Below are 27,900 nucleotides of genomic sequence, written 5' to 3'. Positions count from 1 at the left end.
ATGGGAAAGAATGAGAGATTTGGCAGTGGGTATTATTCCAGCACTAACTCCGAGGCACGCAAACAGGACAATATTGGCAATATATGGGACACAGGTAAGTATAAAATTATTGTTTAGCAACCTAAATGAGGACTCCTTCTAGACAATGTTCACACCATTTGTTAGACCAGTATTGAAATATTTAGCAACGGCATGCATTCTGCAACTTATGAAGCATAAAAGTAAAATTTTAAAAGTACTATGGTTGGAATTTCAAGAAGGTTGGTGCCCGAGGAAAGAGGGTTAAACTATGAGGACAAGCTACAGGAACAAAATCTCACAACACAAGAGGATAGAAGAAAGAGACGGCTTATGGTCACAACAAACAAGTTACTGAGAGGGAATAGATAAGGTGGACAAGGATAGACTTTTAAAATAGAGAGAAAGTAGAACAAAAGGCCACGGATGAAAGGTGGAAACTCGTACCCTGAGCGGGTTGTCAACAGGTGGAATGCACTGAAAGAAAAAGGAAGCCTCCTTAATCCATAAATTTAAGAATTTGAATGTCAGGAAAGTCAAAGTGTAAGGCAACCAGTACTATAAGGCTGGAAGGTGGGACATATATAACTAGACTTTCCTCGTAAACACTGTTAGGAAGGTACTGACAGGTAAATACGAGGTAAAAAAATGTTAACACAATCCTTACTACCACCACCACAACTAACATCATCACAACCACAGCTAATGTGACCACCATCCCTACTACCACCACTCCTACCATCACAATCACCACACAGCTCTGCCTACCACCGTGATGAGACGTTTTGCTTGAAAATGATGAAGTTTAAATCTTAAGCGAATCCTCACAGGAAATTGTGAGACCAGCAAGACACTTGGACCTCCCAAGTCGCCTTCCTCCACGCTCTCCTCCACTGCCTTCCTCCACCACCTTCCTCCACGCTCTCCTCCACTGCCTTCCTCCACGCTCTCCTCCACTGCCTTCCTCCACGCTCTCCTCCACTGCCTTCCTCCACCACCTTCCTCCACGCTCTCCTCCACTGCCTTCCTCCACGCTCTCCTCCACCACCTTCCTCCACGCTCTCCTCCACTGCCTTCCTCCACCACCTTCCTCCACGCTCTCCTCCACTGCCTTCCTCCACGCTCTCCTCCACTGCCTTCCTCCACCACCTTCCTCCACGCTCTCCTCCACTGCCTTCCTCCACCACCTTCCTCCACGCTCTCCTCCACTGCCTTCCTCCACGCTCTCCTCCACTGCCTTCCTCCACCACCTTCCTCCACGCTCTCCTCCACTGCCTTCCTCCACGCTCTCCTCCACTGCCTTCCTCCACGCTCTCCTCCACCACCTTCCTCCACGCTCTCCTCCATTGCCTTCCTCCACCACCTTCCTCCACGCTCTCCTCCACTGCCTTCCTCCACCACCTTCCTCCACGCTCTCCTCCACTGCCTTCCTCCACCACCTTCCTCCACGCTCTCCTCCACTGCCTTCCTCCACCACCTTCCTCCACGCTCTCCTCCACTGCCTTCCTCCACGCTCTCCTCCACTGCCTTCCTCCACGCTCTCCACCACCTTCCACCACGCTCTCCTCCACCATCTACCAAGGGTGCAGCTGGTACCCCTGGTGTGTTACTGCTGCTACTACCCATTGTGTGTTACTGCAGCTGGTACCCCTGGTGTGTTACTGTTGCTGGTACCCCTGGTGAGTTACTGTTGCTGGTACCCCTGGTGTGTTACTGTTGCTGGTACCCCTGGTGAGTTACTGTTGCTGGTACCCCTGGTGAGTTACTGTTGCTGGTACCCCTGGTGTGTTACTGTTGCTGGTACCCCTGGTGAGTTACTGTTGCTGGTACCCCTGGTGAGTTACTGTTGCTGGTACCCCTGGTGTGTTACTGTTGCTGGTACCCCTGGTGAGTTACTGTTGCTGGTACCCCTGGTGTGTTACTGTTGCTGGTACCCCTGGTGTGTTACTGTTGCTGGTACCCCTGGTGAGTTACTGTTGCTGGTACCCCTGGTGTGTTACTGTTGCTGGTACCCCTGGTGTGTTACTGTTGCTGGTACCCCTGGTGTGTTACTGTTGCTGGTACCCCTGGTGTGTTACTGTTGCTGGTACCCCTGGTGAGTTACTGTTGCTGGTACCCCTGGTGTGTTACTGTTGCTGGTACCCCTGGTGTGTTACTGTTGCTGGTACCCCTGGTGAGTTACTGTTGCTGGTACCCCTGGTGTGTTACTGTTGCTGGTACCCCTGGTGTGTTACTGTTGCTGGTACCCCTGGTGTGTTACTGTTGCTGGTACCCCTGGTGTGTTACTGTTGCTGGTACCCCTGGTGTGTTACTGCTGCTGGTACCCCTGGTGTGTTACTGTTGCTGGTACCCCTGGTGTGTTACTGTTGCTGGTACCCCTGGTGTGTTACTGCTGCTGGTACCCCTGGTGTGTTACTGTTGCTGGTACCCCTGGTGTGTTACTGTTGCTGGTACCCCTGGTGTGTTACTGCTGCTGGTACCCCTGGTGTGTTACTGTTGCTGGTACCCCTGGTGTGTTACTGCTGCTGGTACCCCTGGTGTGTTACTGTTGCTGGTACCCCTGGTGTGTTACTGTTGCTGGTACCCCTGGTGTGTTACTGTTGCTGGTACCCCTGGTGTGTTACTGTTGCTGGTACCCCTGGTGTGTTACTGTTGCTGGTACCCCTGGTGTGTTACTGCTGCTACTACCCCTGGTGTGTTACTGTTGCTGGTACCCCTGGTGTGTTACTGCTGCTACTACCCCTGGTGTGTTACTGCTGCTGGTACCCCTGGTGAGTTACTGTTGCTGGTACCCCTGGTGTGTTACTGTTGCTGGTACCCCTGGTGTGTTACTGCTGCTGGTACCCCTGGTATGTTACTGTTGCTGGTACCCCTGGTGTGTTACTGTTGCTGGTACCCCTGGTGTGTTACTGTTGCTGGTACCCCTGGTGTGTTACTGTTGCTGGTACCCCTGGTGTGTTACTGTTGCTGGTACCCCTGGTGTGTTACTGTTGCTGGTACCCCTGGTGTGTTACTGTTGCTGGTACCCCTGGTGTGTTACTGTTGCTGGTACCCCTGGTGAGTTACTGTTGCTGGTACCCCTGGTGAGTTACTGTTGCTGGTATCCCTGGTGAGTTACTGTTGCTGGTACCCCTGGTGTGTTACTGTTGCTGGTACCCCTGGTGTGTTACTGTTGCTGGTACCCCTGGTGTGTTACTGTTGCTGGTACCCCTGGTGTGTTACTGTTGCTGGTACCCCTGGTGTGTTACTGTTGCTGGTACCCCTGGTGAGTTACTGTTGCTGGTACCCCTGGTGTGTTACTGTTGCTGGTACCCCTGGTGTGTTACTGTTGCTGGTACCCCTGGTGAGTTACTGTTGCTGGTACCCCTGGTGTGTTACTGTTGCTGGTACCCCTGGTGTGTTACTGTTGCTGGTACCCCTGGTGTGTTACTGTTGCTGGTACCCCTGGTGTGTTACTGTTGCTGGTACCCCTGGTGTGTTACTGCTGCTGGTACCCCTGGTGTGTTACTGTTGCTGGTACCCCTGGTGTGTTACTGTTGCTGGTACCCCTGGTGTGTTACTGCTGCTGGTACCCCTGGTGTGTTACTGTTGCTGGTACCCCTGGTGTGTTACTGTTGCTGGTACCCCTGGTGTGTTACTGCTGCTGGTACCCCTGGTGTGTTACTGTTGCTGGTACCCCTGGTGTGTTACTGCTGCTGGTACCCCTGGTGTGTTACTGTTGCTGGTACCCCTGGTGTGTTACTGTTGCTGGTACCCCTGGTGTGTTACTGTTGCTGGTACCCCTGGTGTGTTACTGTTGCTGGTACCCCTGGTGTGTTACTGTTGCTGGTACCCCTGGTGTGTTACTGCTGCTACTACCCCTGGTGTGTTACTGTTGCTGGTACCCCTGGTGTGTTACTGCTGCTACTACCCCTGGTGTGTTACTGCTGCTGGTACCCCTGGTGAGTTACTGTTGCTGGTACCCCTGGTGTGTTACTGTTGCTGGTACCCCTGGTGTGTTACTGCTGCTGGTACCCCTGGTGTGTTACTGTTGCTGGTACCCCTGGTGTGTTACTGTTGCTGGTACCCCTGGTGTGTTACTGTTGCTGGTACCCCTGGTGTGTTACTGTTGCTGGTACCCCTGGTGTGTTACTGTTGCTGGTACCCCTGGTGTGTTACTGTTGCTGGTACCCCTGGTGTGTTACTGTTGCTGGTACCCCTGGTGAGTTACTGTTGCTGGTACCCCTGGTGAGTTACTGTTGCTGGTACCCCTGGTGAGTTACTGCTGCTGGTACCCCTGGTGAGTTACTGTTGCTGGTACCCCTGGTGAGTTACTGGTGCTGGTACCCCTGGTGAGTTACTGTTGCTGGTACCCCTGGTGTGTTACTGTTGCTGGTACCCCTGGTGAGTTACTGTTGCTGGTACCCCTGGTGAGTTACTGTTGCTGGTACCCCTGGTGTGTTACTGTTGCTGGTACCCCTGGTGAGTTACTGTTGCTGGTACCCCTGGTGTGTTACTGTTGCTGGTACCCCTGGTGAGTTACTGTTGCTGGTACCTCTGGTGAGTTACTGTTGCTGGTACCCCTGGTGAGTTACTGTTGCTGGTATCCCTGGTGAGTTACTGTTGCTGGTACCCCTGGTGTGTTACTGTTGCTGGTACCCCTGGTGTGTTACTGTTGCTGGTACCCCTGGTGTGTTACTGTTGCTGGTACCCCTGGTGTGTTACTGTTGCTGGTACCCCTGGTGAGTTACTGTTGCTGGTACCCATGGTGTGTTACTGTTGCTGGTACCCCTGGTGTGTTACTGTTGCTGGTACCCCTGGTGAGTTACTGTTGCTGGTACCCCTGGTGAGTTACTGTTGCTGGTACCCCTGGTGAGTTACTGTTGCTGGTATCCCTGGTGAGTTACTGTTGCTGGTACCCCTGGTGTGTTACTGTTGCTGGTACCCCTGGTGAGTTACTGTTGCTGGTACCCCTGGTGTGTTATTGTTGCTGGTGCTGGTACCCCTGGTGAGTTACTGTTGCTGGTACCCCTGGTGTGTTACTGTTGCTGGTACCCCTGGTGAGTTACTGTTGCTGGTATCCCTGGTGAGTTACTGTTGCTGGTACCCCTGGTGTGTTACTGTTGCTGGTACCCCTGGTGAGTTACTGTTGCTAGTACCCCTGGTGTGTTACTGTTGCTGGTACCCCTGGTGAGTTACTGTTGCTGGTACCTCTGGTGAGTTACTGTTGCTGGTACCCCTGGTGAGTTACTGTTGCTGGTATCCTTGGTGAGTTACTGTTACTGGTACCCCTGGTGAGTTACTGTTGCTGGTACCTCTGGTGTGTTACTGTTGCTGGTACCCTTGGTGAGTTACTGTTGCTGGTATCCCTGGTGAGTTACTGTTGCTGGTACCCCTGGTGAGTTAATGTTGCTAGTACCTCTGGTGTGTTACTGTTGCTGGTACCCCTGGTGAGTTACTGTTGCTGGTATCCCTGGTGAGTTACTGTTGCTGGTACCCCTGGTGTGTTACTGTTGCTGGTACCCCTGGTGAGTTACTGTTGCTGGTACCCCGGGTGAGTTACTGTTGTTGGTACCTCTGGTGAGTTACTGTTGCTGGTACCCCTGGTGTGTTACTGTTGCTACTACCCCTGGTGTGTTACTGTTGCTGGTACCCCTGGTGTGTTACTGTTGCTGGTATCCCTGGTGAGTTACTATTGCTGGTACCCCTGGTGTGTTACTGTTGCTGGTACCCCTGGTGTGTTACTGTTGCTGGTATCCCTGGTGTGTTACTGTTGCTGGTACCCCTGGTGTGTTACTGTTGCTGGTATCCCTGGTGAGTTACTGTTGCTACTACCCCTGGTGTGTTACTGTTGCTGGTACCCCTGGTGAGTTACTGTTGCTACTACCCCTGGTGTGTTACTGTTGCTGGTACCCCTGGTGTGTTACTGTTGCTGGTACCCCTGGTGAGTTACTGTTGCTGGTACCCCTGGTGTGTTACTGTTGCTGGTACCCCTGGTGTGTTACTGTTGTTGGTACCCCTGGTGAGTTACTGCTGCTGGTACCCCTGGTGTGTTACTGTTGCTGGTACCCCTGGTGAGTTACTGTTACTACTACCCATGGCGTGTTACTTCTGCTACTACCCCCTGGTGTGTTACTGTTGCTGGTACCCCTGGTGAGTTACTGTTGCTGGAACCCCTGGTGAGTTACTGTTGCTGGTACCCCTGGTGTGTTACTGTTGCTGGTACCCCTGGTGTGTTACTGTTGCTGGTATCCCTGGTGAGTTACTGTTGCTGGTACCCCTGGTGAGTTACTGTTGCTGGTACCCCTGGTGAGTTACTGTTGCTGGTACCCCTGGTGTGTTACTGTTGCTGGTACCCGTGGTGTGTTACTGTTGCTGGTACCCCTGGTGAGATACTGTTGCTGGTACCCCTGGTGTGTTACTGTTGCTACTACCCCTGGTGTGTTACTGTTGCTGGTACCCCTGGTGTGTTACTGTTGCTGGTACCCCTGGTGAGTTACTGTTGCTGGTACCCATGGTGTGTTACTGTTGCTGGTACCCCTGGTGTGTTACTGTTGCTGGTACCCCTGGTGAGTTACTGTTGCTGGTACCCCTGGTGAGTTACTGTTGCTGGTACCCCTGGTGAGTTACTGTTGCTGGTATCCCTGGTGAGTTACTGTTGCTGGTACCCCTGGTGTGTTACTGTTGCTGGTACCCCTGGTGAGTTACTGTTGCTGGTACCCCTGGTGTGTTATTGTTGCTGGTGCTGGTACCCCTGGTGAGTTACTGTTGCTGGTACCCCTGGTGTGTTACTGTTGCTGGTACCCCTGGTGAGTTACTGTTGCTGGTATCCCTGGTGAGTTACTGTTGCTGGTACCCCTGGTGTGTTACTGTTGCTGGTACCCCTGGTGAGTTACTGTTGCTAGTACCCCTGGTGTGTTACTGTTGCTGGTACCCCTGGTGAGTTACTGTTGCTGGTACCTCTGGTGAGTTACTGTTGCTGGTACCCCTGGTGAGTTACTGTTGCTGGTATCCCTGGTGAGTTACTGTTACTGGTACCCCTGGTGAGTTACTGTTGCTGGTACCTCTGGTGTGTTACTGTTGCTGGTACCCTTGGTGAGTTACTGTTGCTGGTATCCCTGGTGAGTTACTGTTGCTGGTACCCCTGGTGAGTTAATGTTGCTGGTACCTCTGGTGTGTTACTGTTGCTGGTACCCCTGGTGAGTTACTGTTGCTGGTATCCCTGGTGAGTTACTGTTGCTGGTACCCCTGGTGTGTTACTGTTGCTGGTACCCCTGGTGAGTTACTGTTGCTGGTACCCCGGGTGAGTTACTGTTGTTGGTACCTCTGGTGAGTTACTGTTGCTGGTACCCCTGGTGTGTTACTGTTGCTACTACCCCTGGTGTGTTACTGTTGCTGGTACCCCTGGTGTGTTACTGTTGCTGGTATCCCTGGTGAGTTACTATTGCTGGTACCCCTGGTGTGTTACTGTTGCTGGTACCCCTGGTGTGTTACTGTTGCTGGTATCCCTGGTGTGTTACTGTTGCTGGTACCCCTGGTGTGTTACTGTTGCTGGTATCCCTGGTGAGTTACTGTTGCTACTACCCCTGGTGTGTTACTGTTGCTGGTACCCCTGGTGAGTTACTGTTGCTACTACCCCTGGTGTGTTACTGTTGCTGGTACCCCTGGTGTGTTACTGTTGCTGGTACCCCTGGTGAGTTACTGTTGCTGGTACCCCTGGTGTGTTACTGTTGCTGGTACCCCTGGTGTGTTACTGTTGTTGGTACCCCTGGTGAGTTACTGCTGCTGGTACCCCTGGTGTGTTACTGTTGCTGGTACCCCTGGTGAGTTACTGTTACTACTACCCATGGCGTGTTACTTCTGCTACTACCCCCTGGTGTGTTACTGTTGCTGGTACCCCTGGTGAGTTACTGTTGCTGGTACCCCTGGTGAGTTACTGTTGCTGGTACCCCTGGTGTGTTACTGTTGCTGGTACCCCTGGTGTGTTACTGTTGCTGGTATCCCTGGTGAGTTACTGTTGCTGGTACCCCTGGTGAGTTACTGTTGCTGGTACCCCTGGTGAGTTACTGTTGCTGGTACCCCTGGTGTGTTACTGTTGCTGGTACCCGTGGTGTGTTACTGTTGCTGGTACCCCTGGTGAGATACTGTTGCTGGTACCCCTGGTGTGTTACTGTTGCTACTACCCCTGGTGTGTTACTGTTGCTGGTACCCCTGGTGTGTTACTGTTGCTGGTACCCCTGGTGAGTTACTGTTGCTGGTACCCCTGGTGAGTTACTGTTGCTGGTACCCCTGGTGAGTTACTGTTGCTGGTACCCCTGGTGTGTTACTGTTGCTGGTACCCCTGGTGTGTTACTGTTGCTGGTACCCCTGGTATGTTACTGTTGCTGGTACCCCTGGTGTGTTACTGCTGCTACTACCCCTGGTGTGTTACTGTTGCTGGTACCCCTGGTGTGTTGCTGCTGCTGGTATCCCTGGTGTGTTACTGCTGCTACTACCCCTGGTGTGTTACTGTTGCTGGTATCCCTGGTGAGTTACTGTTGCTACTACCCCTGGTGTGTTTCTGTTGCTGGTACCCCTGGTGTGTTACTGTTGCTGGTACCCCAGGTGAGTTACTGTTGCTACTACCCCTGGTGTGTTACTGTTACTACTACCCATGGCGTGTTACTTCTGCTACTACCCCTGGTGTGTTACTGTTGCTGGTACCCCTGGTGTGTTACTGATGCTGGTACCCCTGGTGAGTTACTGTTGCTGGTACCCCTGGTGTGTTACTGTTGCTGGTACCCCTGGTGTGTTACTGTTGTTGGTACCCCTGGTGAGTTACTGCTGCTGGTACCCCTGGTGTGTTACTGTTGCTGGTACCCCTGGTGAGTTACTGTTACTACTACCCATGGCGTGTTACTTCTGCTACTACCCCTGGTGTGTTACTGTTACTGGTACCCCTGGTGTGTTACTGTTGCTGGTACCCCTGGTGAGTTACTGTTGCTGGTACCCTCGGTGTTTTACTGTTGCTGGTACCCCTGGTGTGTTACTGTTGCTGGTACCCCTGGTGATTTACTGCTGATGGTACCCCTGGTGTGTTACTGCTGCTGGTACCCCTGGTGTGTTACTGTTGTTGGTACCCCTGGTGTGTTACTGTTGCTACTACCCCTGGTGTGTTACTGTTGCTGGTACCCCCTGGTGTGTTACTGTTGCTGGTACCCCTGGTGTGTTACTGTTGCTGGTACCCCTGGTGAGTTACTGTTGCTACTACCCCTGGTGTGTTACTGTTACTACTACCCATGGCGTGTTACTTCTGCTACTACCCCTGGTGTGTTACTGTTGCTGGTACCCCTGGTGTGTTACTGTTGCTGGTACCCCTGGTGTGTTACTGTTGCTGGTACCCCTAGTGAGTTACTGTTGCTACTACCCCTGGTGTGTTACTGTTGCTGGTATTCCTGGTGTGTTACTGCTGCTACTACCCCTGGTGTGTTACTGTTGCTGGTACCCCTGGTGAGTTACTGCTGCTACTACCCCTGGTGTGTTACTGTTGCTGGTACCCCTGGTGTGTTACTGTTGCTGGTACCCCTGGTGTGTTACTGTTGCTGGTACCCCTGGTGTGTTACTGCTGCTACTACCCCTGGTGTGTTACTGTTGCTGGTACCCCTGGTGTGTTACTGCTGCTGGTATCCCTGGTGTGTTACTGCTGCTACTACCCCTGGTGTGTTACTGTTGCTGGTATCCCTGGTGAGTTACTGTTGCTACTACCCCTGGTGTGTTACTGTTGCTGGTACCCCTGGTGTGTTACTGTTGCTGGTACCCCTGGTGAGTTACTGTTGCTACTACCCCTGGTGTGTTACTGTTACTACTACCCATGGCGTGTTACTTCTGCTACTACCCATGGTGTGTTACTGTCTGCTAGGTACCCCTGGTGTGTTACTGTTGCTGGTACCCCTGGTGAGTTAATTACTGTTGCTGATACCCTCGGTGTTTTACTGTTGCTGGTACCCCTGGTGTGTTACTGTTGCTGGTACCCTTGGTGAGTTACTGTTGCTACTACCCCTGGTGTGTTACTGTTGCTGGTATCCCTGGTGTGTTACTGCTGCTACTACCCCTGGTATGTTACTGTTGCTGGTACCCCTGGTGAGTTACTGCTGATGGTATCCCTGGTGAGTTACTGTTGCTGGTACCCCTGGTGAGTTACTGTTGCTGGTACCTCTGGTGTGTTACTGTTGCTGGTACCCCTGGTGAGTTACTGTTGCTGGTATCCCTGGAGAGTTACTGCTGCTGGTACCCCTGGTGAGTTACTGTTGCTGGTACCTCTGGTGTGTTACTGTTGCTGGTACCCCTGGTGAGTTACTGTTGCTGGTATCCCTGGTGAGTTACTGTTCCTGGTACCCCTGGTGAGTTACTGTTGCTGGTACCTCTGGTGTGTTACTGTTGCTGGTACCCCTGGTGAGTTACTGTTGCTGGTATCCCTGGTGAGTTACTGTTGCTGGTACCCCTGGTGTGTTACTGTTGCTGGTACCCCTGGTGAGTTACTGTTGCTGGTACCCCTGGTGTGTTACTGTTGTTGGTACCCCTGGTGAGTTACTGCTGCTGGTACCCCTGGTGTGTTACTGTTGCTGGTACCCCTGGTGAGTTACTGTTACTACTACCCATGGCGTGTTACTTCTGCTACTACCCCTGGTGTGTTACTGTTGCTGGTACCCCTGGTGTGTTACTGTTGCTGGTACCCCTGGTGAGTTAATTACTGTTGCTGATACCCTCGGTGTTTTACTGTTGCTGGTACCCCTGGTGTGTTACTGTTGCTGGTACCCTTGGTGAGTTACTGTTGCTACTACCCCTGGTGTGTTACTGTTGCTGGTATCCCTGGTGTGTTACTGCTGCTACTACCCCTGGTATGTTACTGTTGCTGGTACCCCTGGTGAGTTACTGCTGATGGTATCCCTGGTGAGTTACTGTTGCTGGTACCCCTGGTGAGTTACTGTTGCTGGTACCTCTGGTGTGTTACTGTTGCTGGTACCCCTGGTGAGTTACTGTTGCTGGTATCCCTGGTGAGTTACTGCTGCTGGTACCCCTGGTGAGTTACTGTTGCTGGTACCTCTGGTGTGTTACTGTTGCTGGTACCCCTGGTGAGTTACTGTTGCTGGTATCCCTGGTGAGTTACTGTTCCTGGTACCCCTGGTGAGTTACTGTTGCTGGTACCTCTGGTGTGTTACTGTTGCTGGTACCCCTGGTGAGTTACTGTTGCTGGTATCCCTGGTGAGTTACTGTTGCTGGTACCCCTGGTGTGTTACTGTTGCTGGTACCCCTGGTGAGTTACTGTTGCTGGTACCCCTGGTGAGTTACTGTTGTTGGTACCTCTGGTGAGTTACTGTTGCTGGTACCCCTGGTGTGTTACTGTTGCTACTACCCCTGGTGTGTTACTGTTGCTGGTACCCCTGGTGTGTTACTGTTGCTGGTATCCCTGGTGAGTTACTGTTGCTGGTACCCCTGGTGTGTTACTGTTGCTGGTACCCCTGGTGTGTTACTGTTGCTGGTATCCCTGGTGTGTTACTGTTGCTGGTACCCCTGGTGTGTTACTGTTGCTGGTATCCCTGGTGAGTTACTGTTGCTACTACCCCTGGTGTGTTACTGTTGCTGGTACCCCTGGTGAGTTACTGTTGCTACTACCCCTGGTGTGTTACTGTTGCTGGTACCCCTGGTGAGTTACTGTTGCTGGTATCCCTGGTGAGTTACTGCTGCTGGTACCCCTGGTGAGTTACTGTTGCTGGTACCTCTGGTGTGTTACTGTTGCTGGTACCCCTGGTGAGTTACTGTTGCTGGTATCCCTGGTGAGTTACTGTTGCTGGTACCCCTGGTGAGTTACTGTTGCTGGTACCTCTGGTGTGTTACTGTTGCTGGTACCCCTGGTGAGTTACTGTTGCTGGTATCCCTGGTGAGTTACTGTTGCTGGTACCCCTGGTGTGTTACTGTTGCTGGTACCCCTGGTGAGTTACTGTTGTTGGTACCCCTGGTGAGTTACTGTTGTTGGTACCTCTGGTGAGTTACTGTTGCTGGTACCCCTGGTGTGTTACTGTTGCTACTACCCCTGGTGTGTTACTGTTGCTGGTACCCCTGGTGTGTTACTGTTGCTGGTATCCCTGGTGAGTTACTGTTGCTGGTACCCCTGGTGTGTTACTGTTGCTGGTACCCCTGGTGTGTTACTGTTGCTGGTATCCCTGGTGTGTTACTGTTGCTGGTACCCCTGGTGTGTTACTGTTGCTGGTATCCCTGGTGAGTTACTGTTGCTACTACCCCTGGTGTGTTACTGTTGCTGGTACCCCTGGTGAGTTACTGTTGCTACTACCCCTGGTGTGTTACTGTTGCTGGTACCCCTGGTGAGTTACTGTTGCTACTACCCCTGGTGTGTTACTGTTGCTGGTACCCCTGGTGTGTTACTGTTGCTGGTACCCCTGGTGAGTTACTGTTGCTGGTACCCCTGGTGTGTTACTGTTGCTGGTACCCCTGGTGTGTTACTGCTGCTGGTACCCCTGGTGAGTTACTGCTGCTGGTACCCCTGGTGTGTTACTGTTGCTGGTACCCCTGGTGAGTTACTGTTACTACTACCCATGGCGTGTTACTTCTGCTACTACCCCTGGTGTGTTACTGTTGCTGGTACCCCTGGTGAGTTACTGTTGCTGGTACCCCTGGTGAGTTACTGTTGCTGGTACCCCTGGTGTGTTACTGTTGCTGGTACCCCTGGTGTGTTACTGTTGCTGGTATCCCTGGTGAGTTACTGTTGCTGGTACCCCTGGTGAATTACTGTTGCTGGTACCCCTGGTGAGTTACTGTTGCTGGTACCCCTGGTGTGTTACTGTTGCTGGTACCCCTGGTGTGTTACTGTTGCTGGTACCCCTGGTGAGATACTGTTGCTGGTACCCCTGGTGTGTTACTTTTGCTACTACCCCAGGTGTGTTACTGTTGCTGGTACCCCTGGTGTGTTACTGTTGCTGGTACCCCTGGTGAGTTACTGTTGCTGGTACCCCTGGTGAGTTACTGTTGCTGGTACCCCTGGTGAGTTACTGTTGCTGGTACCCCTGGTGTGTTACTGTTGCTGGTACCCCTGGTGTGTTACTGTTGCTGGTACCCCTGGTGTTTTACTGTTGCTGGTACCCCTGGTGTGTTACTGCTGCTACTACCCCTGGTGTGTTACTGTTGCTGGTACCCCTGGTGTGTTGCTGCTGCTGGTATCCCTGGTGTGTTACTGCTGCTACTACCCCTGGTGTGTTACTGTTGCTGGTATCCCTGGTGAGTTACTGTTGCTACTACCCCTGGTGTGTTACTGTTGCTGGTACCCCTGGTGTGTTACTGTTGCTGGTACCCCTGGTGAGTTACTGTTGCTACTACCCCTGGTGTGTTACTGTTACTACTACCCACGGCGCGTTACTTCTGCTACTACCCCTGGTGTGTTACTGTTGCTGGTACCCCTGGTGTGTTACTGATGCTGGTACCCCTGGTGAGTTACTGTTGCTGGTACCCCTGGTGTGTTACTGTTGCTGGTACCCCTGGTGTGTTACTGTTGTTGGTACCCCTGGTGAGTTACTGTTGCTGGTACCCCTGGTGTGTTACTGTTGCTGGTACCCCTGGTGAGTTACTGTTACTACTACCCATGGCGTGTTACTTCTGCTACTACCCCTGGTGTGTTACTGTTGCTGGTACCCCTGGTGTGTTACTGTTGCTGGTACCCCTGGTGAGTTACTGTTGCTGGTACCCTCGGTGTTTTACTGTTGCTGGTACCCCTGGTGTGTTACTGTTGCTGGTACCCCTGGTGAGTTACTGTTGCTACTACCCCTGGTGTGTTACTGTTGCTGGTATCCCTGGTGAGTTACTGCTGATGGTACCCCTGGTGTGTTACTGCTGCTGGTACCCCTGGTGTGTTACTGTTGTTGGTACCCCTGGTGTGTTACCGTTGCTACTACCCCTGGTGTGTTACTGTTGCTGGTACCCCCTGGTGTGTTACTGTTGCTGGTACCCCTGGTGTGTTACTGTTGCTGGTACCCCTGGTGAGTTACTGTTGCTACTACCCCTGGTGTGTTACTGTTACTACTACCTTGGCGTGTTACTTCTGCTACTACCCCTGGTGTGTAACTGTTGCTGGTACCCCTGGTGTGTTACTGTTGCTGGTACCCCTGGTGTGTTACTGTTGCTGGTACCCCTAGTGAGTTACTGTTGCTACTACCCCTGGTGTGTTACTGTTGCTGGTATTCCTGGTGTGTTACTGCTGCTACTACCCCTGGTGTGTTACTGTTGCTGGTACCCCTGGTGAGTTACTGCTGCTGGTACCCCTGGTGTGTTACTGTTGCTGGTACCCCTGGTGTGTTACTGTTGCTGGTACCCCTGGTGTGTTACTGTTGCTGGTACCCCTGGTGTGTTACTGCTGCTACTACCCCTGGTGTGTTACTGTTGCTGGTACCCCTGGTGTGTTACTGCTGCTGGTATCCCTGGTGTGTTACTGCTGCTACTACCCCTGGTGTGTTACTGCTGCTGGTATCCCTGGTGAGTTACTGTTGCTACTACCCCTGGTGTGTTACTGTTGCTGGTACCCCTGGTGTGTTACTGTTGCTGGTACCCCTGGTGAGTTACTGTTGCTACTACCCCTGGTGTGTTACTGTTACTACTACCCATGGCGTGTTACTTCTGCTACTACCCCTGGTGTGTTACTGTTGCTGGTACCCCTGGTGTGTTACTAATGCTGGTACCCCTGGTGAGTTACTGTTGCTGGTACCCCTGGTGTGTTACTGTTGCTGGTACCCCTGGTGTGTTACTGTTGTTGGTACCCCTGGTGAGTTAATGCTGCTGGTACCCCTGGTGTGTTACTGTTGCTGGTACCCCTGGTGAGTTACTGTTACTACTACCCATGGCGTGTTACTTCTGCTACTACCCTTGGTGTGTTACTGTTGCTGGTACCCCTGGTGTGTTACTGTTGCTGGTACCCCTGGTGAGTTACTGTTGCTGATACCCTCGGTGTTTTACTGTTGCTGGTACCCCTGGTGTGTTACTGTTGCTGGTACCCCTGGTGAGTTACTGTTGCTACTACCCCTGGTGTGTTACTGTTGCTGGTATCCCTGGTGTGTTACTGCTGCTACTACCCCTGGTGTGTTACTGTTGCTGGTACCCCTGGTGAGTTACTGCTGATGGTACCCCTGGTGTGTTACTGCTGCTGGTACCCCTGGTGTGTTACTGTTGTTGGTACCCCTGGTGTGTTACTGTTGCTACTACCCCTGGTGTGTTACTGTTGCTGGTACCCCTGGTGTGTTACTGTTGCTGGTACCCCTGGTGTGTTACTGTTGCTGGTACCCCTGGTGTGTTACTGTTGCTGGTACCCTTGGTGTGTTACTGTTGCTACTACCCCTGGTGTGTTACTGCTGCTACTACCCCTGGTGTGTTACTGTTGCTGGTACCCCTGGTGTGTTACTGTTGCTGGTACCCTTGGTGTGTTACTGCTGCTGGTACCCCTGGTGTGTTACTGTTGCTGGTACCCCTGGTGTGTTACTGTTGCTGGTACCCCTGGTGTGTTACTGTTGCTGGTACCCTTGGTCAGTTACTGCTGCTGGTACCCCTGGTGTGTTACTGTTGCTGGTACCCCTGGTGTGTTACTGTTGCTGGTACCCCTGGTGTGTTACTGTTGCTGGTACCCCTGGTGTGTTACTGTTGCTGGTACCCCAGGTGTGTTACTGTTGCTGGTACCCCTGGTGTGTTACTGTTGCTGGTACCCCTGGTGTGTTACTGTTGCTGGTACCCCTGGTGTGTTACTGTTGCTGGTACCCCTGGTGTGTTACTGTTGCTGGTACCCCTGGTGTGTTACTGTTGCTGGTACCCTTGGTCAGTTACTGCTGCTGGTACCCCTGGTGTGTTACTGTTGCTGGTACCCCTGGTGTCTTAATGTTGCTGGTACCCCTGGTGTGTTACTGCTGCTGGTACCCCTGGTGTGTTACTGCTGCTGGTACCCCTGGTGAGTTACTGTTGCTGGTACCCCTGGTGTGTTACTGGTGCTGGTACCCCTGGTGTGTTACTGTTGCTGGTACCCCTGGTGTGTTACTGTTGCTGGTACCCCTGGTGTGTTACTGTTGCTGGTACCCCTGGTGTGTTACTGTTGCTACTACCCCTGGTGTGTTACTGCTGCTACTACCCCAGGTGTGTTACTGTTGCTGGTACCCCTGGTGTGTTACTGTTGCTGGTACCCCTGGTGTGTTACTGTTGCTGGTACCCCTGGTGTGTTACTGTTGCTGGTACCCCTGGTGTGTTACTGTTGCTGGTACCCCTGGTGTGTTACTGTTGCTGGTACCCCTGGTGTGTTACTGCTGCTGGTACCCCTGGTGAGTTACTGTTGCTGGTACCCCTGGTGTGTTACTGTTGGTGGTACCCCTGGTGTGTTACTGTTGCTGGTACCCTTGGTGTGTTACTGTTGCTGGTACCCCTGGTGTGTTACTGCTGCTGGTACCCCTGGTGTGTTACTGTTGTTGGTACCCCTGGTGTGTTACTGTTGCTACTACCCCTGGTGTGTTACTGTTGCTGGTACCCCCTGGTGTGTTACTGTTGCTGGTACCCCTGGTGTGTTACTGTTGCTGGTACCCCTGGTGAGTTACTGTTGCTACTACCCCTGGTGTGTTACTGTTACTACTACCCATGGCGTGTTACTTCTGCTACTACCCCTGGTGTGTTTCTGTTGCTGGTACCCCTGGTGTGTTACTGTTGCTGGTACCCCTGGTGAGTTACTGTTGCTGGTACCCCTGGTGTGTTACTGTTGCTGGTACCCCTGGTGTGTTACTGTTGCTGGCACCCCTAGTGAGTTACTGTTGCTACTACCACTGGTGTGTTACTGTTGCTGGTATCCCTGGTGTGTTACTGCTGCTACTACCCCTGGTGTGTTACTGTTGCTGGTACCCCTGGTGAGTTACTGCTGCTGGTACCCCTGGTGTGTTACTTCTGCTGGTACCCCTGGTGTGTTACTGTTTTTGGTACCCCTGGTGTGTTACTGTTGCTGGTACCCCTGGTGTGTTACTGTTGCTGGTACCCCTTGGTGTGTTACTGTTGCTGGTACCCCTGGTGTGTTACTGTTGCTGGTACCCCTGGTGTGTTACTGTTGCTGGTACCCCAGCTAGGTGTGTTACTGTTGCTACTACCCCAGCTAGGTGTGTTACTGTTGCTACTACCCCTGGTGTGTTACTGTTGCTACTACCCCTGGTGTGTTACTGTTGCTGGTACCCCTGGTGTGTTACTGTTGCTGGTACCCCTGCTGTGTTACTGTTGCTGGTACCCCAGGTGTGTTACGGTTGCTACTACCCCTGGTGTGTTACTGTTGCTACTACCCCTGGTGTGTTACTGTTGCTACTACCCCTGGTGTGTTACTGTTGCTACTACCCCTAGTGTGTTACTGTTGCTGGTACCCCTGGTGTGTTACTGTTGCTGGTACCCCTGGTGTGTTAATGTTGCTACTACCCCTGGTGTGTTACTGCTGCTGGTACCCCTGGTGTGTTACTGTTGTTGGTACCCCTGGTGTGTTACTGTTGCTACTACCCCTGGCGTGTTACTGTTGCTGGTACCCCTGGTGTGTTACTGTTGCTGGTACCCCTGGTGTGTTCCTGTTGCTACTACCCCTGGTGTGTTACTGCTGCTACTACCCCTGGTGTGTTACTGCTGCTGGTACCCCTGGTGTGTTACTGTTGCTGGTACCCCTGGTGTCTTAATGTTGCTGGTACCCCTGGTGTGTTACTGCTGCTGGTACCCCTGGTGTGTTACTGCTGCTGGTACCCCTGGTGAGTTACTGTTGCTGGTACCCCTGGTGTGTTACTGTTGCTGGTACCCCTGGTGTGTTACTGTTGCTGGTACCCCTGGTGTGTTACTGTTGCTGGTACCCCTGGTGTGTTACTGTTGCTGGTAACCTTGGTGTGTTACTGTTGCTACTACCCTTGGTGTGTTACTGCTGCTACTACCCCTGGTGTGTTACTGTTGCTGGTACCCCTGGTGTGTTACTGTTGCTGGTACCCCTGGTGAGTTACTGTTGCTACTACCCCTGGTGTGTTACTGTTACTACTACCCATGGCGTGTTACTTCTGCTACTACCCCTGGTGTGTTACTGTTGCTGGTACCCCTGGTGTGTTACTGTTGCTGGTACCCCTGGTGAGTTACTGTTGCTGGTACCCCTGGTGTGTTACTGTTGCTGGTACCCCTGGTGTGTTACTGTTGTTGGTACCCCTGGTGAGTTACTGCTGCTGGTACCCCTGGTGTGTTACTGTTGCTGGTACCCCTGGTGAGTTACTGTTACTACTACCCATGGCGTGTTACTTCTGCTACTACCCCTGGTGTGTTACTGTTGCTGGTACCCCTGGTGTGTTACTGTTGCTGGTACCCCTGGTGAGTTACTGTTACTGATACCCTCGGTGTTTTACTGTTGCTGGTACCCCTGGTGTGTTACTGTTGCTGGTACCCCTGGTGAGTTACTGTTGCTACTACCCCTGGTGTGTTACTGTTGCTGGTATCCCTGGCGTGTTACTGCTGCTACTACCCCTGGTGTGTTACTGTTGCTGGTACCCCTGGTGAGTTACTGCTGATGGTACCCCTGGTGTGTTACTGCTGCTGGTACCCCTGGTGTGTTACTGTTGTTGGTACCCCTGGTGTGTTACTGTTGCTACTACCCCTGGTGTGTTACTGTTGCTGGTACCCCCTGGTGTGTTACTGTTGCTGGTACCCCTGGTGTGTTACTGTTGCTGGTACCCCTGGTGAGTTACTGTTGCTACTACCCCTGGTGTGTTACTGTTACTACTACCCATGGCGTGTTACTTCTGCAACTACCCCTGGTGTGTTACTGTTGCTGGTACCCCTGGTGTGTTACTGTTGCTGGTACCCCTGGTGAGTTACTGTTGCTGGTACCCCTGGTGTGTTACTGTTGCTGGTACCCCTGGTGTGTTACTGTTGCTGGTACCCCTAGTGAGTTACTGTTGCTACTACCCCTGGTGTGTTACTGTTGCTGGTATCCCTGGTGTGTTACTGATGCTACTACCCCTGGTGTGTTACTGTTGCTGGTACCCCTGGTGAGTTACTGCTGCTGGTACCCCTGGTGTGTTACTGCTGCTGGTACCCCTGGTGTGTTACTGTTGTTGGTACCCCTGGTGTGTTACTGTTGCTACTACCCCTGGTGTGTTACTGTTGCTGGTACCCCTTGGTGTGTTACTGTTGCTGGTACCCCTGGTGTGTTACAGTTGCTGGTACCCCTGGTGTGTTACTGTTGCTGGTACCCCAGCTAGGTGTGTTACTGTTGCTACTACCCCAGTTAGGTGTGTTACTGTTGCTACTACCCCTGGTGTGTTACTGTTGCTACTACCCCTGGTGTGTTACTGTTGCTGGTACCCCTGGTGTGTTACTGTTGCTGGTACCCCTGGTGTGTTACTGTTGCTGGTACCCCAGGTGTGTTACTGTTGCTGCTACTACCCCTGGTGTGTTACTGTTGCTACTACCCCTGGTGTGTTACTGTTGCTACTACCCCTGGTGTGTTACTGTTGCTACTACCCCTGGTGTGTTACTGTTGCTGGTACCCCTGGTGTGTTACTGTTGCTGGTACCCCTGGTGTGTTCCTGTTGCTACTACCCCTGGTGTGTTACTGCTGCTACTACCCCTGGTGTGTTACTGTTGCTGGTACCCCTGGTGTGTTACTGTTGCTGGTACCCCTGGTGTGTTACTGTTGCTGGTACCCCTGGTGTGTTACTGTTGCTACTACCCCTGGTGTGTTACTGTTGCTACTACCCCTGGTGTGTTACTGTTGCTACTACCCCTGGTGTGTTACTGTTGCTGGTACCCCTGGTGTGTTACTGTTGCTGGTACCCCTGGTGTGTTCCTGTTGCTACTACCCCTGGTGTGTTACTGCTGCTACTACCCCTGGTGTGTTACTGTTGCTGGTACCCCTGGTGTGTTACTGTTGCTGGTACCCCTGGTGTGTTACTGTTGCTGGTACCCCTGGTGTGTTACTGTTGCTGGTACCCCAGGTGTGTTACTGTTGCTGGTACCCCTGGTGTGTTACTGTTGCTGGTACCCCTGGTGTGTTACTGTTGCTGGTACCCCTGGTGTGCTACTGTTGCTGGTACCCCTGGTGTGTTACTGTTGCTGGTACCCCTGGTGTGTTACTGTTGCTGGTACCCCTGGTGTGTTACTGTTGCTGGTACCCTTGGTCAGTTACTGCTGCTGGTACCCCTGGTGTGTTACTGTTGCTGGTACCCCTGGTGTCTTAATGTTGCTGGTACCCCTGGTGTGTTACTGCTGCTGGTACCCCTGGTGTGTTACTGCTGCTGGTACCCCTGGTGAGTTACTGTTGCTGGTACCCCTGGTGTGTTACTGTTGCTGGTACCCCTGGTGTGTTACTGTTGCTGGTACCCCTGGTGTGTTACTGTTGCTGGTACCCCTGGTGTGTTACTGTTGCTGGTACCCTTGGTGTGTTACTGTTGCTACTACCCCTGGTGTGTTACTGCTGCTACTACCCCTGGTGTGTTACTGTTGCTGGTACCCCTGGTGTGTTACTGTTGCTGGTACCCTTGGTCAGTTACTGCTGCTGGTACCCCTGGTGTGTTACTGTTGCTGGTACCCCTGGTGTGTTACTGTTGCTGGTACCCCTGGTGTGTTACTGTTGCTGGTACCCCTGGTGTGTTACTGTTGCTGGTACCCCTGGTGTGTTACTGCTGCTGGTACCCCTGGTGTGTTACTGTTGCTGGTACCCCTGGTGTGTTACTGTTGCTGGTACCCCTGGTGTGTTACTGTTGCTGGTACCCCAGGTGTGTTACTGTTGCTGGTACCCCTGTTGTGTTACTGTTGCTGGTACCCCTGGTGTGTTACTGTTGCTGGTACCCCTGGTGTGTTACTGTTGCTGGTACTCCTGGTGTGTTACTGTTGCTGGTACCCCTGGTGTGTTACTGTTGCTGGTACCCCTGGTGTGTTACTGTTGCTGGTACCCTTGGTCAGTTACTGCTGCTGGTACCCCTGGTGTGTTACTGTTGCTGGTACCCCTGGTGTCTTAATGTTGCTGGTACCCCTGGTGTGTTACTGCTGCTGGTACCCCTGGTGTGTTACTGCTGCTGGTACCCCTGGTGAGTTACTGTTGCTGGTACCCCTGGTGTGTTACTGTTGCTGGTACCCCTGGTGTGTTACTGTTGCTGGTACCCCTGGTGTGTTACTGTTGCTGGTACCCCTGGTGTGTTACTGTTGCTGGTACCCCTGGTGTGTTACTGTTGCTACTACCCCTGGTGTGTTACTGCTGCTACTACCCCAGGTGTGTTACTGTTGCTGGTACCCCTGGTGTGTTACTGTTGCTGGTACCCCTGGTGTGTTACTGTTGCTGGTACCCCTGGTGTGTTACTGTTGCTGGTACCCCTGGTGTGTTACTGTTGCTGGTACCCCTGGTGTGTTACTGCTGCTGGTACCCCTGGTGAGTTACTGTTGCTGGTACCCCTGGTGTGTTACTGTTGCTGGTACCCCTGGTGTGTTACTGTTGCTGGTACCCCTGGTGTGTTACTGTTGCTGGTACCCCTGGTGTGTTACTGCTGCTGGTACTTCTGGTGTGTTACTGTTGTTGGTACCCCTGGTGTGTTACTGTTGCTAGTACCCCTGGTGTGTTACTGTTGCTGGTACCCCCTGGTGTGTTACTGTTGCTGGTACCCCTGGTGTGTTACTGTTGCTGGTACCCCTGGTGAGTTACTCTTGCTACTACCCCTGGTGTGTTACTGTTACTACTACCCATGGCGTGTTACTTCTGCTACTACCCCTGGTGTGTTACTGTTGCTGGTACCCCTGGTGTGTTACTGTTGCTGGTACCCCTGGTGAGTTACTGTTGCTGGTACCCCTGGTGTGTTACTGTTGCTGGTACCCCTGGTGTGTTACTGTTGCTGGTACCCCTAGTGAGTTACTGTTGCTACTACCCCTGGTGTGTTACCGTTGCTGGTATCCCTGGTGTGTTACTGCTGCTACTACCCCTGGTGTGTTACTGTTGCTGGTACCCCTGGTGAGTTACTGCTGCTGGTACCCCTGGTGTGTTACTGCTGCTGGTACCCCTGGTGTGTTACTGTTTTTGGTACCCCTGGTGTGTTACTGTTGCTGGTACCCCTGGTGTGTTACTGTTGCTGGTACCCCTTGGTGTGTTACTGTTGCTGGTACCCCTGGTGTGTTACTGTTGCTGGTACCCCTGGTGTGTTACTGTTGCTGGTACCCCAGCTAGGTGTGTTACTGTTGCTACTACCCCAGCTAGGTGTGTTACTGTTGCTACTACCCCTGGTGTGTTACTGTTGCTACTACCCCTGGTGTGTTACTGTTGCTGGTACCCCTGGTGTGTTACTGTTGCTGGTACCCCTGCTGTGTTACTGTTGCTGGTACCCCAGGTGTGTTACTGTTGCTACTACCCCTGGTGTGTTACTGTTGCTACTACCCCTGGTGTGTTACTGTTGCTACTACCCCTGGTGTGTTACTGTTGCTACTACCCCTAGTGTGTTACTGTTGCTGGTACCCCTGGTGTGTTACTGTTGCTGGTACCCCTGGTGTGTTACTGTTGCTACTACCCCTGGTGTGTTACTGCTGCTGGTACCCCTGGTGTGTTACTGTTGTTGGTACCCTTTGTGTGTTACTGTTGCTACTACCCCTGGCGTGTTACTGTTGCTGGTACCCCTGGTGTGTTACTGTTGCTGGTACCCCTGGTGTGTTCCTGTTGCTACTACCCCTGGTGTGTTACTGCTGCTACTACCCCTGGTGTGTTACTGTTGCTGGTACCCCTGGTGTGTTACTGTTGCTGGTACCCCAGGTGTGTTACTGTTGCTGGTACCCCTGGTGTGTTACTGTTGCTGGTACCCCTGGTGTGTTACTGTTGCTGGTACCCCTGGTGTGTTACTGTTGCTGGTACCCCTGGTGTGTTACTGTTGCTGGTTCCCCTGGTGTGTTACTGTTGCTGGTACCCTTGGTCAGTTACTGCTGCTGGTACCCTTGGTCAGTTACTGCTGATGGTACCCCTGGTGTGTTACTGTTGCTGGTACCCCTGGTGTCTTAATGTTGCTGGTACCCCTGGTGTGTTACTGCTGCTGGTACCCCTGGTGTGTTACTGCTGCTGGTACCCCTGGTGAGTTACTGTTGCTGGTACCCCTGGTGTGTTACTGTTGCTGGTACCCCTGGTGTGTTACTGTTGCTGGTACCCCTGGTGTGTTACTGTTGCTGGTACCCCTGGTGTGTTACTGTTGCTGGTAACCTTGGTGTGTTACTGTTGCTACTACCCCTGGTGTGTTACTGCTGCTACTACCCCTGGTGTGTTACTGTTGCTGGTACCCCTGGTGTGTTACTGTTGCTGGTAGTCTTGGTCAGTTACTGCTGCTGGTACCCCTGGTGTGTTACTGTTGCTGGTACCCCTGGTGTGTTACTGTTGCTGGTACCCCTGGTGTGTTACTGTTGCTGGTACCCCTGGTGTGTTACTGTTGCTGGTACCCCTGGTGTGTTACTGCTGCTGGTACCCCTGGTGTGTTACTGTTGCTGGTACCCCTGGTGTGTTACTGTTGCTGGTACCCCTGGTGTGTTACTGTTGCTGGTACCCCAGGTGTGTTACTGTTGCTGGTACCCCTGGTGTGTTACTGTTGCTGGTACCCCTGGTGTGTTACTGTTGCTGGTACCCCTGGTGTGTTACTGTTGCTGGTACCCCTGGTGTGTTACTGTTGCTGGTACCCTTGGTCAGTTACTGCTGCTGGTTCCCCTGGTGTGTTACTGTTGCTGGTACCCCTGGTGTCTTAATGTTGCTGGTACCCCTGGTGTGTTACTGCTGCTGGTACCCCTGGTGTGTTACTGCTGCTGGTACCCCTGGTGAGTTACTGTTGCTGGTACCCCTGGTGTGTTACTGTTGCTGGTACCCCTGGTGTGTTACTGTTGCTGGTACCCCTGGTGTGTTACTGTTGCTGGTACCCCTGGTATGTTACTGTTGCTGGTACCCCTGGTGTGTTACTGTTGCTACTACCCCTGGTGTGTTACTGCTGCTACTACCCCAGGGGTGTTACTGTTGCTGGTACCCCTGGCGTGTTACTGTTGCTGGTACCCCTGGTGTGTTACTGTTGCTGGTACCCCTGGTGTGTTACTGTTGCTGGTACCCCTGGTGTGTTACTGTTGCTGGTACCCCTGGTGTCTTAATGTTGCTGGTACCCCTGGTGTGTTACTGCTGCTGGTACCCCTGGTGTGTTACTGCTGCTGGTACCCCTGGTGAGTTACTGTTGCTGGTACCCCTGGTGTGTTACTGTTGCTGGTACCCCTGGTGTGTTACTGTTGCTGGTACCCCTGGTGTGTTACTGTTGCTGGTACCCCTGGTGTGTTACTGTTGCTGGTACCCCTGGTGTGTTACTGTTGCTGGTACCCCTGGTGTGTTACTGTTGCTACTACCCCTGGTGTGTTACTGCTGCTACTACCCCTGGTGTGTTACTGTTGCTGGTACCCCTGGTGTGTTACTGTTGCTGGTACCCTTGGTCAGTTACTGCTGCTGGTACCCCTGGTGTGTTACTGTTGCTGGTACGCCTGGTGTGTTACTGTTGCTGGTACCCCTGGTGTGTTACTGTTGCTGGTACCCCTGGTGTGTTACTCTTGCTGGTACCCCTGGTGTGTTACTGTTGCTGGTACCCCTGGTGTGTTACTGTTGCTGGTACCCCTGGTGTGTTACTGTTGCTGGTACCCCTGGTGTGTTACTGTTGCTGGTACCCCTGGTGTGTTACTGCTGCTGGTACCCCTGGTGTGTTGCATTTGTTGTTGATATTAATTCTGTTACTTTTTCTTAAAAAATAATATTTTCTCTACTTCGTTACTGCCTACACCGCTACACATTACGTTACTTCTTCTGTTAGTAACTCCTTGTTACGTCACACGGTAGTACCTTGATCCCGAGGCTACTGCGTTAGTATTGGCTGTTGTTATAGCTTTATGATGCTGTTAATAATACTCTCCCATATAAATATATCTCTCTTCCTCTTTTATATCCCTCTTTTCCAGCCTCCTGCACCTCCTCTTCCTCCTCCTCTTCCCCAATTCCCCTTCCATTGCCTTCCCCTCCTCTCAGAAAATATAAAACACTCAGTAACACTTTACAGTTGCAAGTCAGGATGATTACATAATAGCGAGCGTCTCAGTCTGGCGTAATAACACGTTGCTTGGGATAAAGTTATGGTTCATGGCGATGGTCAACATTGTGATCGATGCTCACTCTCTCTCTCTCTCTCTCTCTCTCTCTCTCTCTCTCTCTCTCTCTCTCTCTCTCTCTCTCTCTCTCTCTCTCTGTGACACGTGCGGGGTCGTGACACGTGCAGAGTCGTGACACGTGCGGGGTCGTGACACGTGCAGGGTCGTGACACGTGCAGGGTCGTGACACGTGCAGGGTCGTGACACGTGCGTGGTCGTGACACGTGCGGGATCGTGACACGTGCGGGGTCGTGACACGTGCGGGGTCGTGACACGTGCAAGGTCGTGACACGTGCAGGGTCGTGACACGTGCAGGGTCGTGACACGTGCAGGGTCGTGACACGTGCGGGGTCGTGACACGTGCAGGGTCGTGACACGTGCAGGGTCATGACACGAGCGGGGTCGTGACACGTGCGGGGTCGTGACACGTGCAGGGTCGTGACACGTGCAGGGTCGTGACACGTGCAGGGTCGTGACACGTGCAGGGTCGTGACACGTGCAGGGTCGTGACACGTGCAAGGTCGTGACACGTGCCGGGTCGTGACACGTGCGGGGTCGTGACACGTGCCGGGTCGTGACACGTGCAGGGTCGTGACACGTGCCGGGTCGTGACACGTGCGGGGTCGTGACACGTGCCGGGTCGTGACACGTGCAGGGTCGTGACACGTGCGTGGTCGTGACACGTGCGGTGTCGTGATACGTGCAGGGTCGTGACACGTGCGGGGTCGTGACACGTGCGGGGTCGTGACACGTGCGGGATCGTGACACGTGCGGGGTCGTGACACGTGCGGGGTCGTGACACGTGCGGGGTCGTGACACGTGCGGGGTCGTGACACGTGCGGGATCGTGACACGTGCCGAGTCGTGACACGTGCCGGGTCGTGACACGTGCGGGGTCGTGACACGTGCGGGGTCGTGACACGTGCGGGGTCGTGACACGTGCGGGGTCGTGACACGTGCGGGGTCGTGACACGTGCGGGGTCGTGACACGTGCGGGGTCGTGACACGTGCAGGGTCGTGACACGTGCGGGGGTCGTGACACGTGCGGGGTCGTGACACGTGCGGGGTCGTGACACGTGCAGGGTCGTGACACGTGCGGGGTCGTGACACGTGCAGGGTCGTGACACGTGCCGGGTCGTGACACGTGCCGGGTCGTGACACGTGCGGGGTCGTGACACGTGCGGGGTCGTGACACGTGCGGGGTCGTGACACGTGCAGGTGTCTACAACCACCGTAATCACGACGCAGGTCGCTCTCCACAATCCGGTCAGTTCTATCCATTTGCCACTCCATTAAACACGGAACCTGCAAACCTTACCAGAAACTGACGAACCCACTCAAGCCATTGGGTCCGAGGCACAGAGATTTTGTGAGCCCTTACTTGTCATAGTAGGCTGCGTTAGCAATGTTAGTCACCATAACGTAAATAACACAACCAATTAGCTAAAAGGCGCCCAATCACCACACAGAAATTGTGTGCCGTGTATATATTGCGATGGAAAAAAAGGTGTAGGTGTTCGGCAGTGCTCCCAATGGCTGGTGTCAATGCCAATCACATTTACAAAAAAAAAAGTTGACTGCGTGGCTGTTGCCTCCTGTGGTAATGTAAGGGAAAACACGCAAAACAAATTGTATGAACAATGAAACTTTAATTAACTTGAAAACAAATATGAACTAAGATTATCCATTGGCTATGTACAGTGCAAATAAACAAGATTATAAAGTCAAAAAATAACATAAAATAAAACAGTGGTTACGTTACTCTACAATGAACAAAACAAAAAATGAATTAAAAGGTGCTGAGAATATTTGCTGGCTGAACACATCCACTATTACACAGAGCGTATATTAGATAGGTGTGTCAGCTTTGAGAGCACAGAATATTCTAAATCCAATGGCTTGTACACGCTTAGTCATCGGCTATGTAGATGGCGCTGACGTCGAGCGCAGACGATGATTCACCAATGGGACGCGTGCTGGCTGGAAGTGGTGGTTTGGTGATCGACGAAGGTGGAGTGGCGACAGCGAGGGGGGGAAGGTGGAGAGCGAGTGTAGGGTACGTATACGCCTGGTAGAAACGTATTCTACTAAATATGTACTACTCTTGATTGTAGTATCTAGATGATGCAGATGTACTGAAGTAACATGATGATAGGAAACAGCAGGCTAAATCTCTCTTGAAGGAGATTATTGTAACAATATATATACATATATATACTCGCAGTACTCGGCCACGCGTTGCTGTGGCTCAGCAACGCATGTGCATTGCTGAGCCACAGCAACCTTCCCCTGTCTCCCAGTCCTCAACACCATTCCCCCTTCACCCGTCTCCTCGTCCTCCCAACCATTCCCTACTCAACCATCCCCTCTTCCTTCCCACCATGCCCCACTCCCCTGTCCCTTTGTCCTGCCCACCATTCTCCGTTCCCCCATCCCCTCGTCCCCACCATTCCAAACTCCCCCGTCCCCTCGTCTTTCCCCACCATTACCCCCTGCCTTGTCCTCTCGTCCTCCCCCACTGTCTCTCACTTCCGTCCCCTCCGTACTATTATTACTATGTATATTTCTTCTTCGAGGCTGTGGGTCCCTGTCGTATATATATAATATATATATACAATACTAGTTGATTTTATACCCGCATTAGGTCAGGTGATAATACAATGAAGGTGAAAACATGGGGGGGATACATAAGGGATAAACATAGGGGCTGCAGAAGGCT

At 52.7% G+C, this 27,900-nt stretch overlaps 1 protein-coding gene across 1 annotated transcript; it reads left to right on the top strand.

The window, feature by feature from the left end:
- LOC138359031 (WAS/WASL-interacting protein family member 3-like) lies at positions 1-27,138 on the top strand. The gene is made up of 3 exons (XM_069317721.1): positions 1-94; positions 849-1,619; positions 27,095-27,138. The coding sequence occupies exons 1-3, from the start codon at positions 1-3 to the stop codon at positions 27,136-27,138; spliced, it is 909 nt and encodes a 302-aa protein (XP_069173822.1).
- Positions 27,139-27,900: the final 762 nt, after the last annotated feature.

Source organism: Procambarus clarkii, chromosome 88, assembly GCF_040958095.1.
Source record: "Procambarus clarkii isolate CNS0578487 chromosome 88, FALCON_Pclarkii_2.0, whole genome shotgun sequence".
Taxonomy (NCBI): domain Eukaryota; kingdom Metazoa; phylum Arthropoda; class Malacostraca; order Decapoda; family Cambaridae; genus Procambarus; species Procambarus clarkii.
This window is presented reverse-complemented; position numbering and strand designations above follow the sequence as displayed.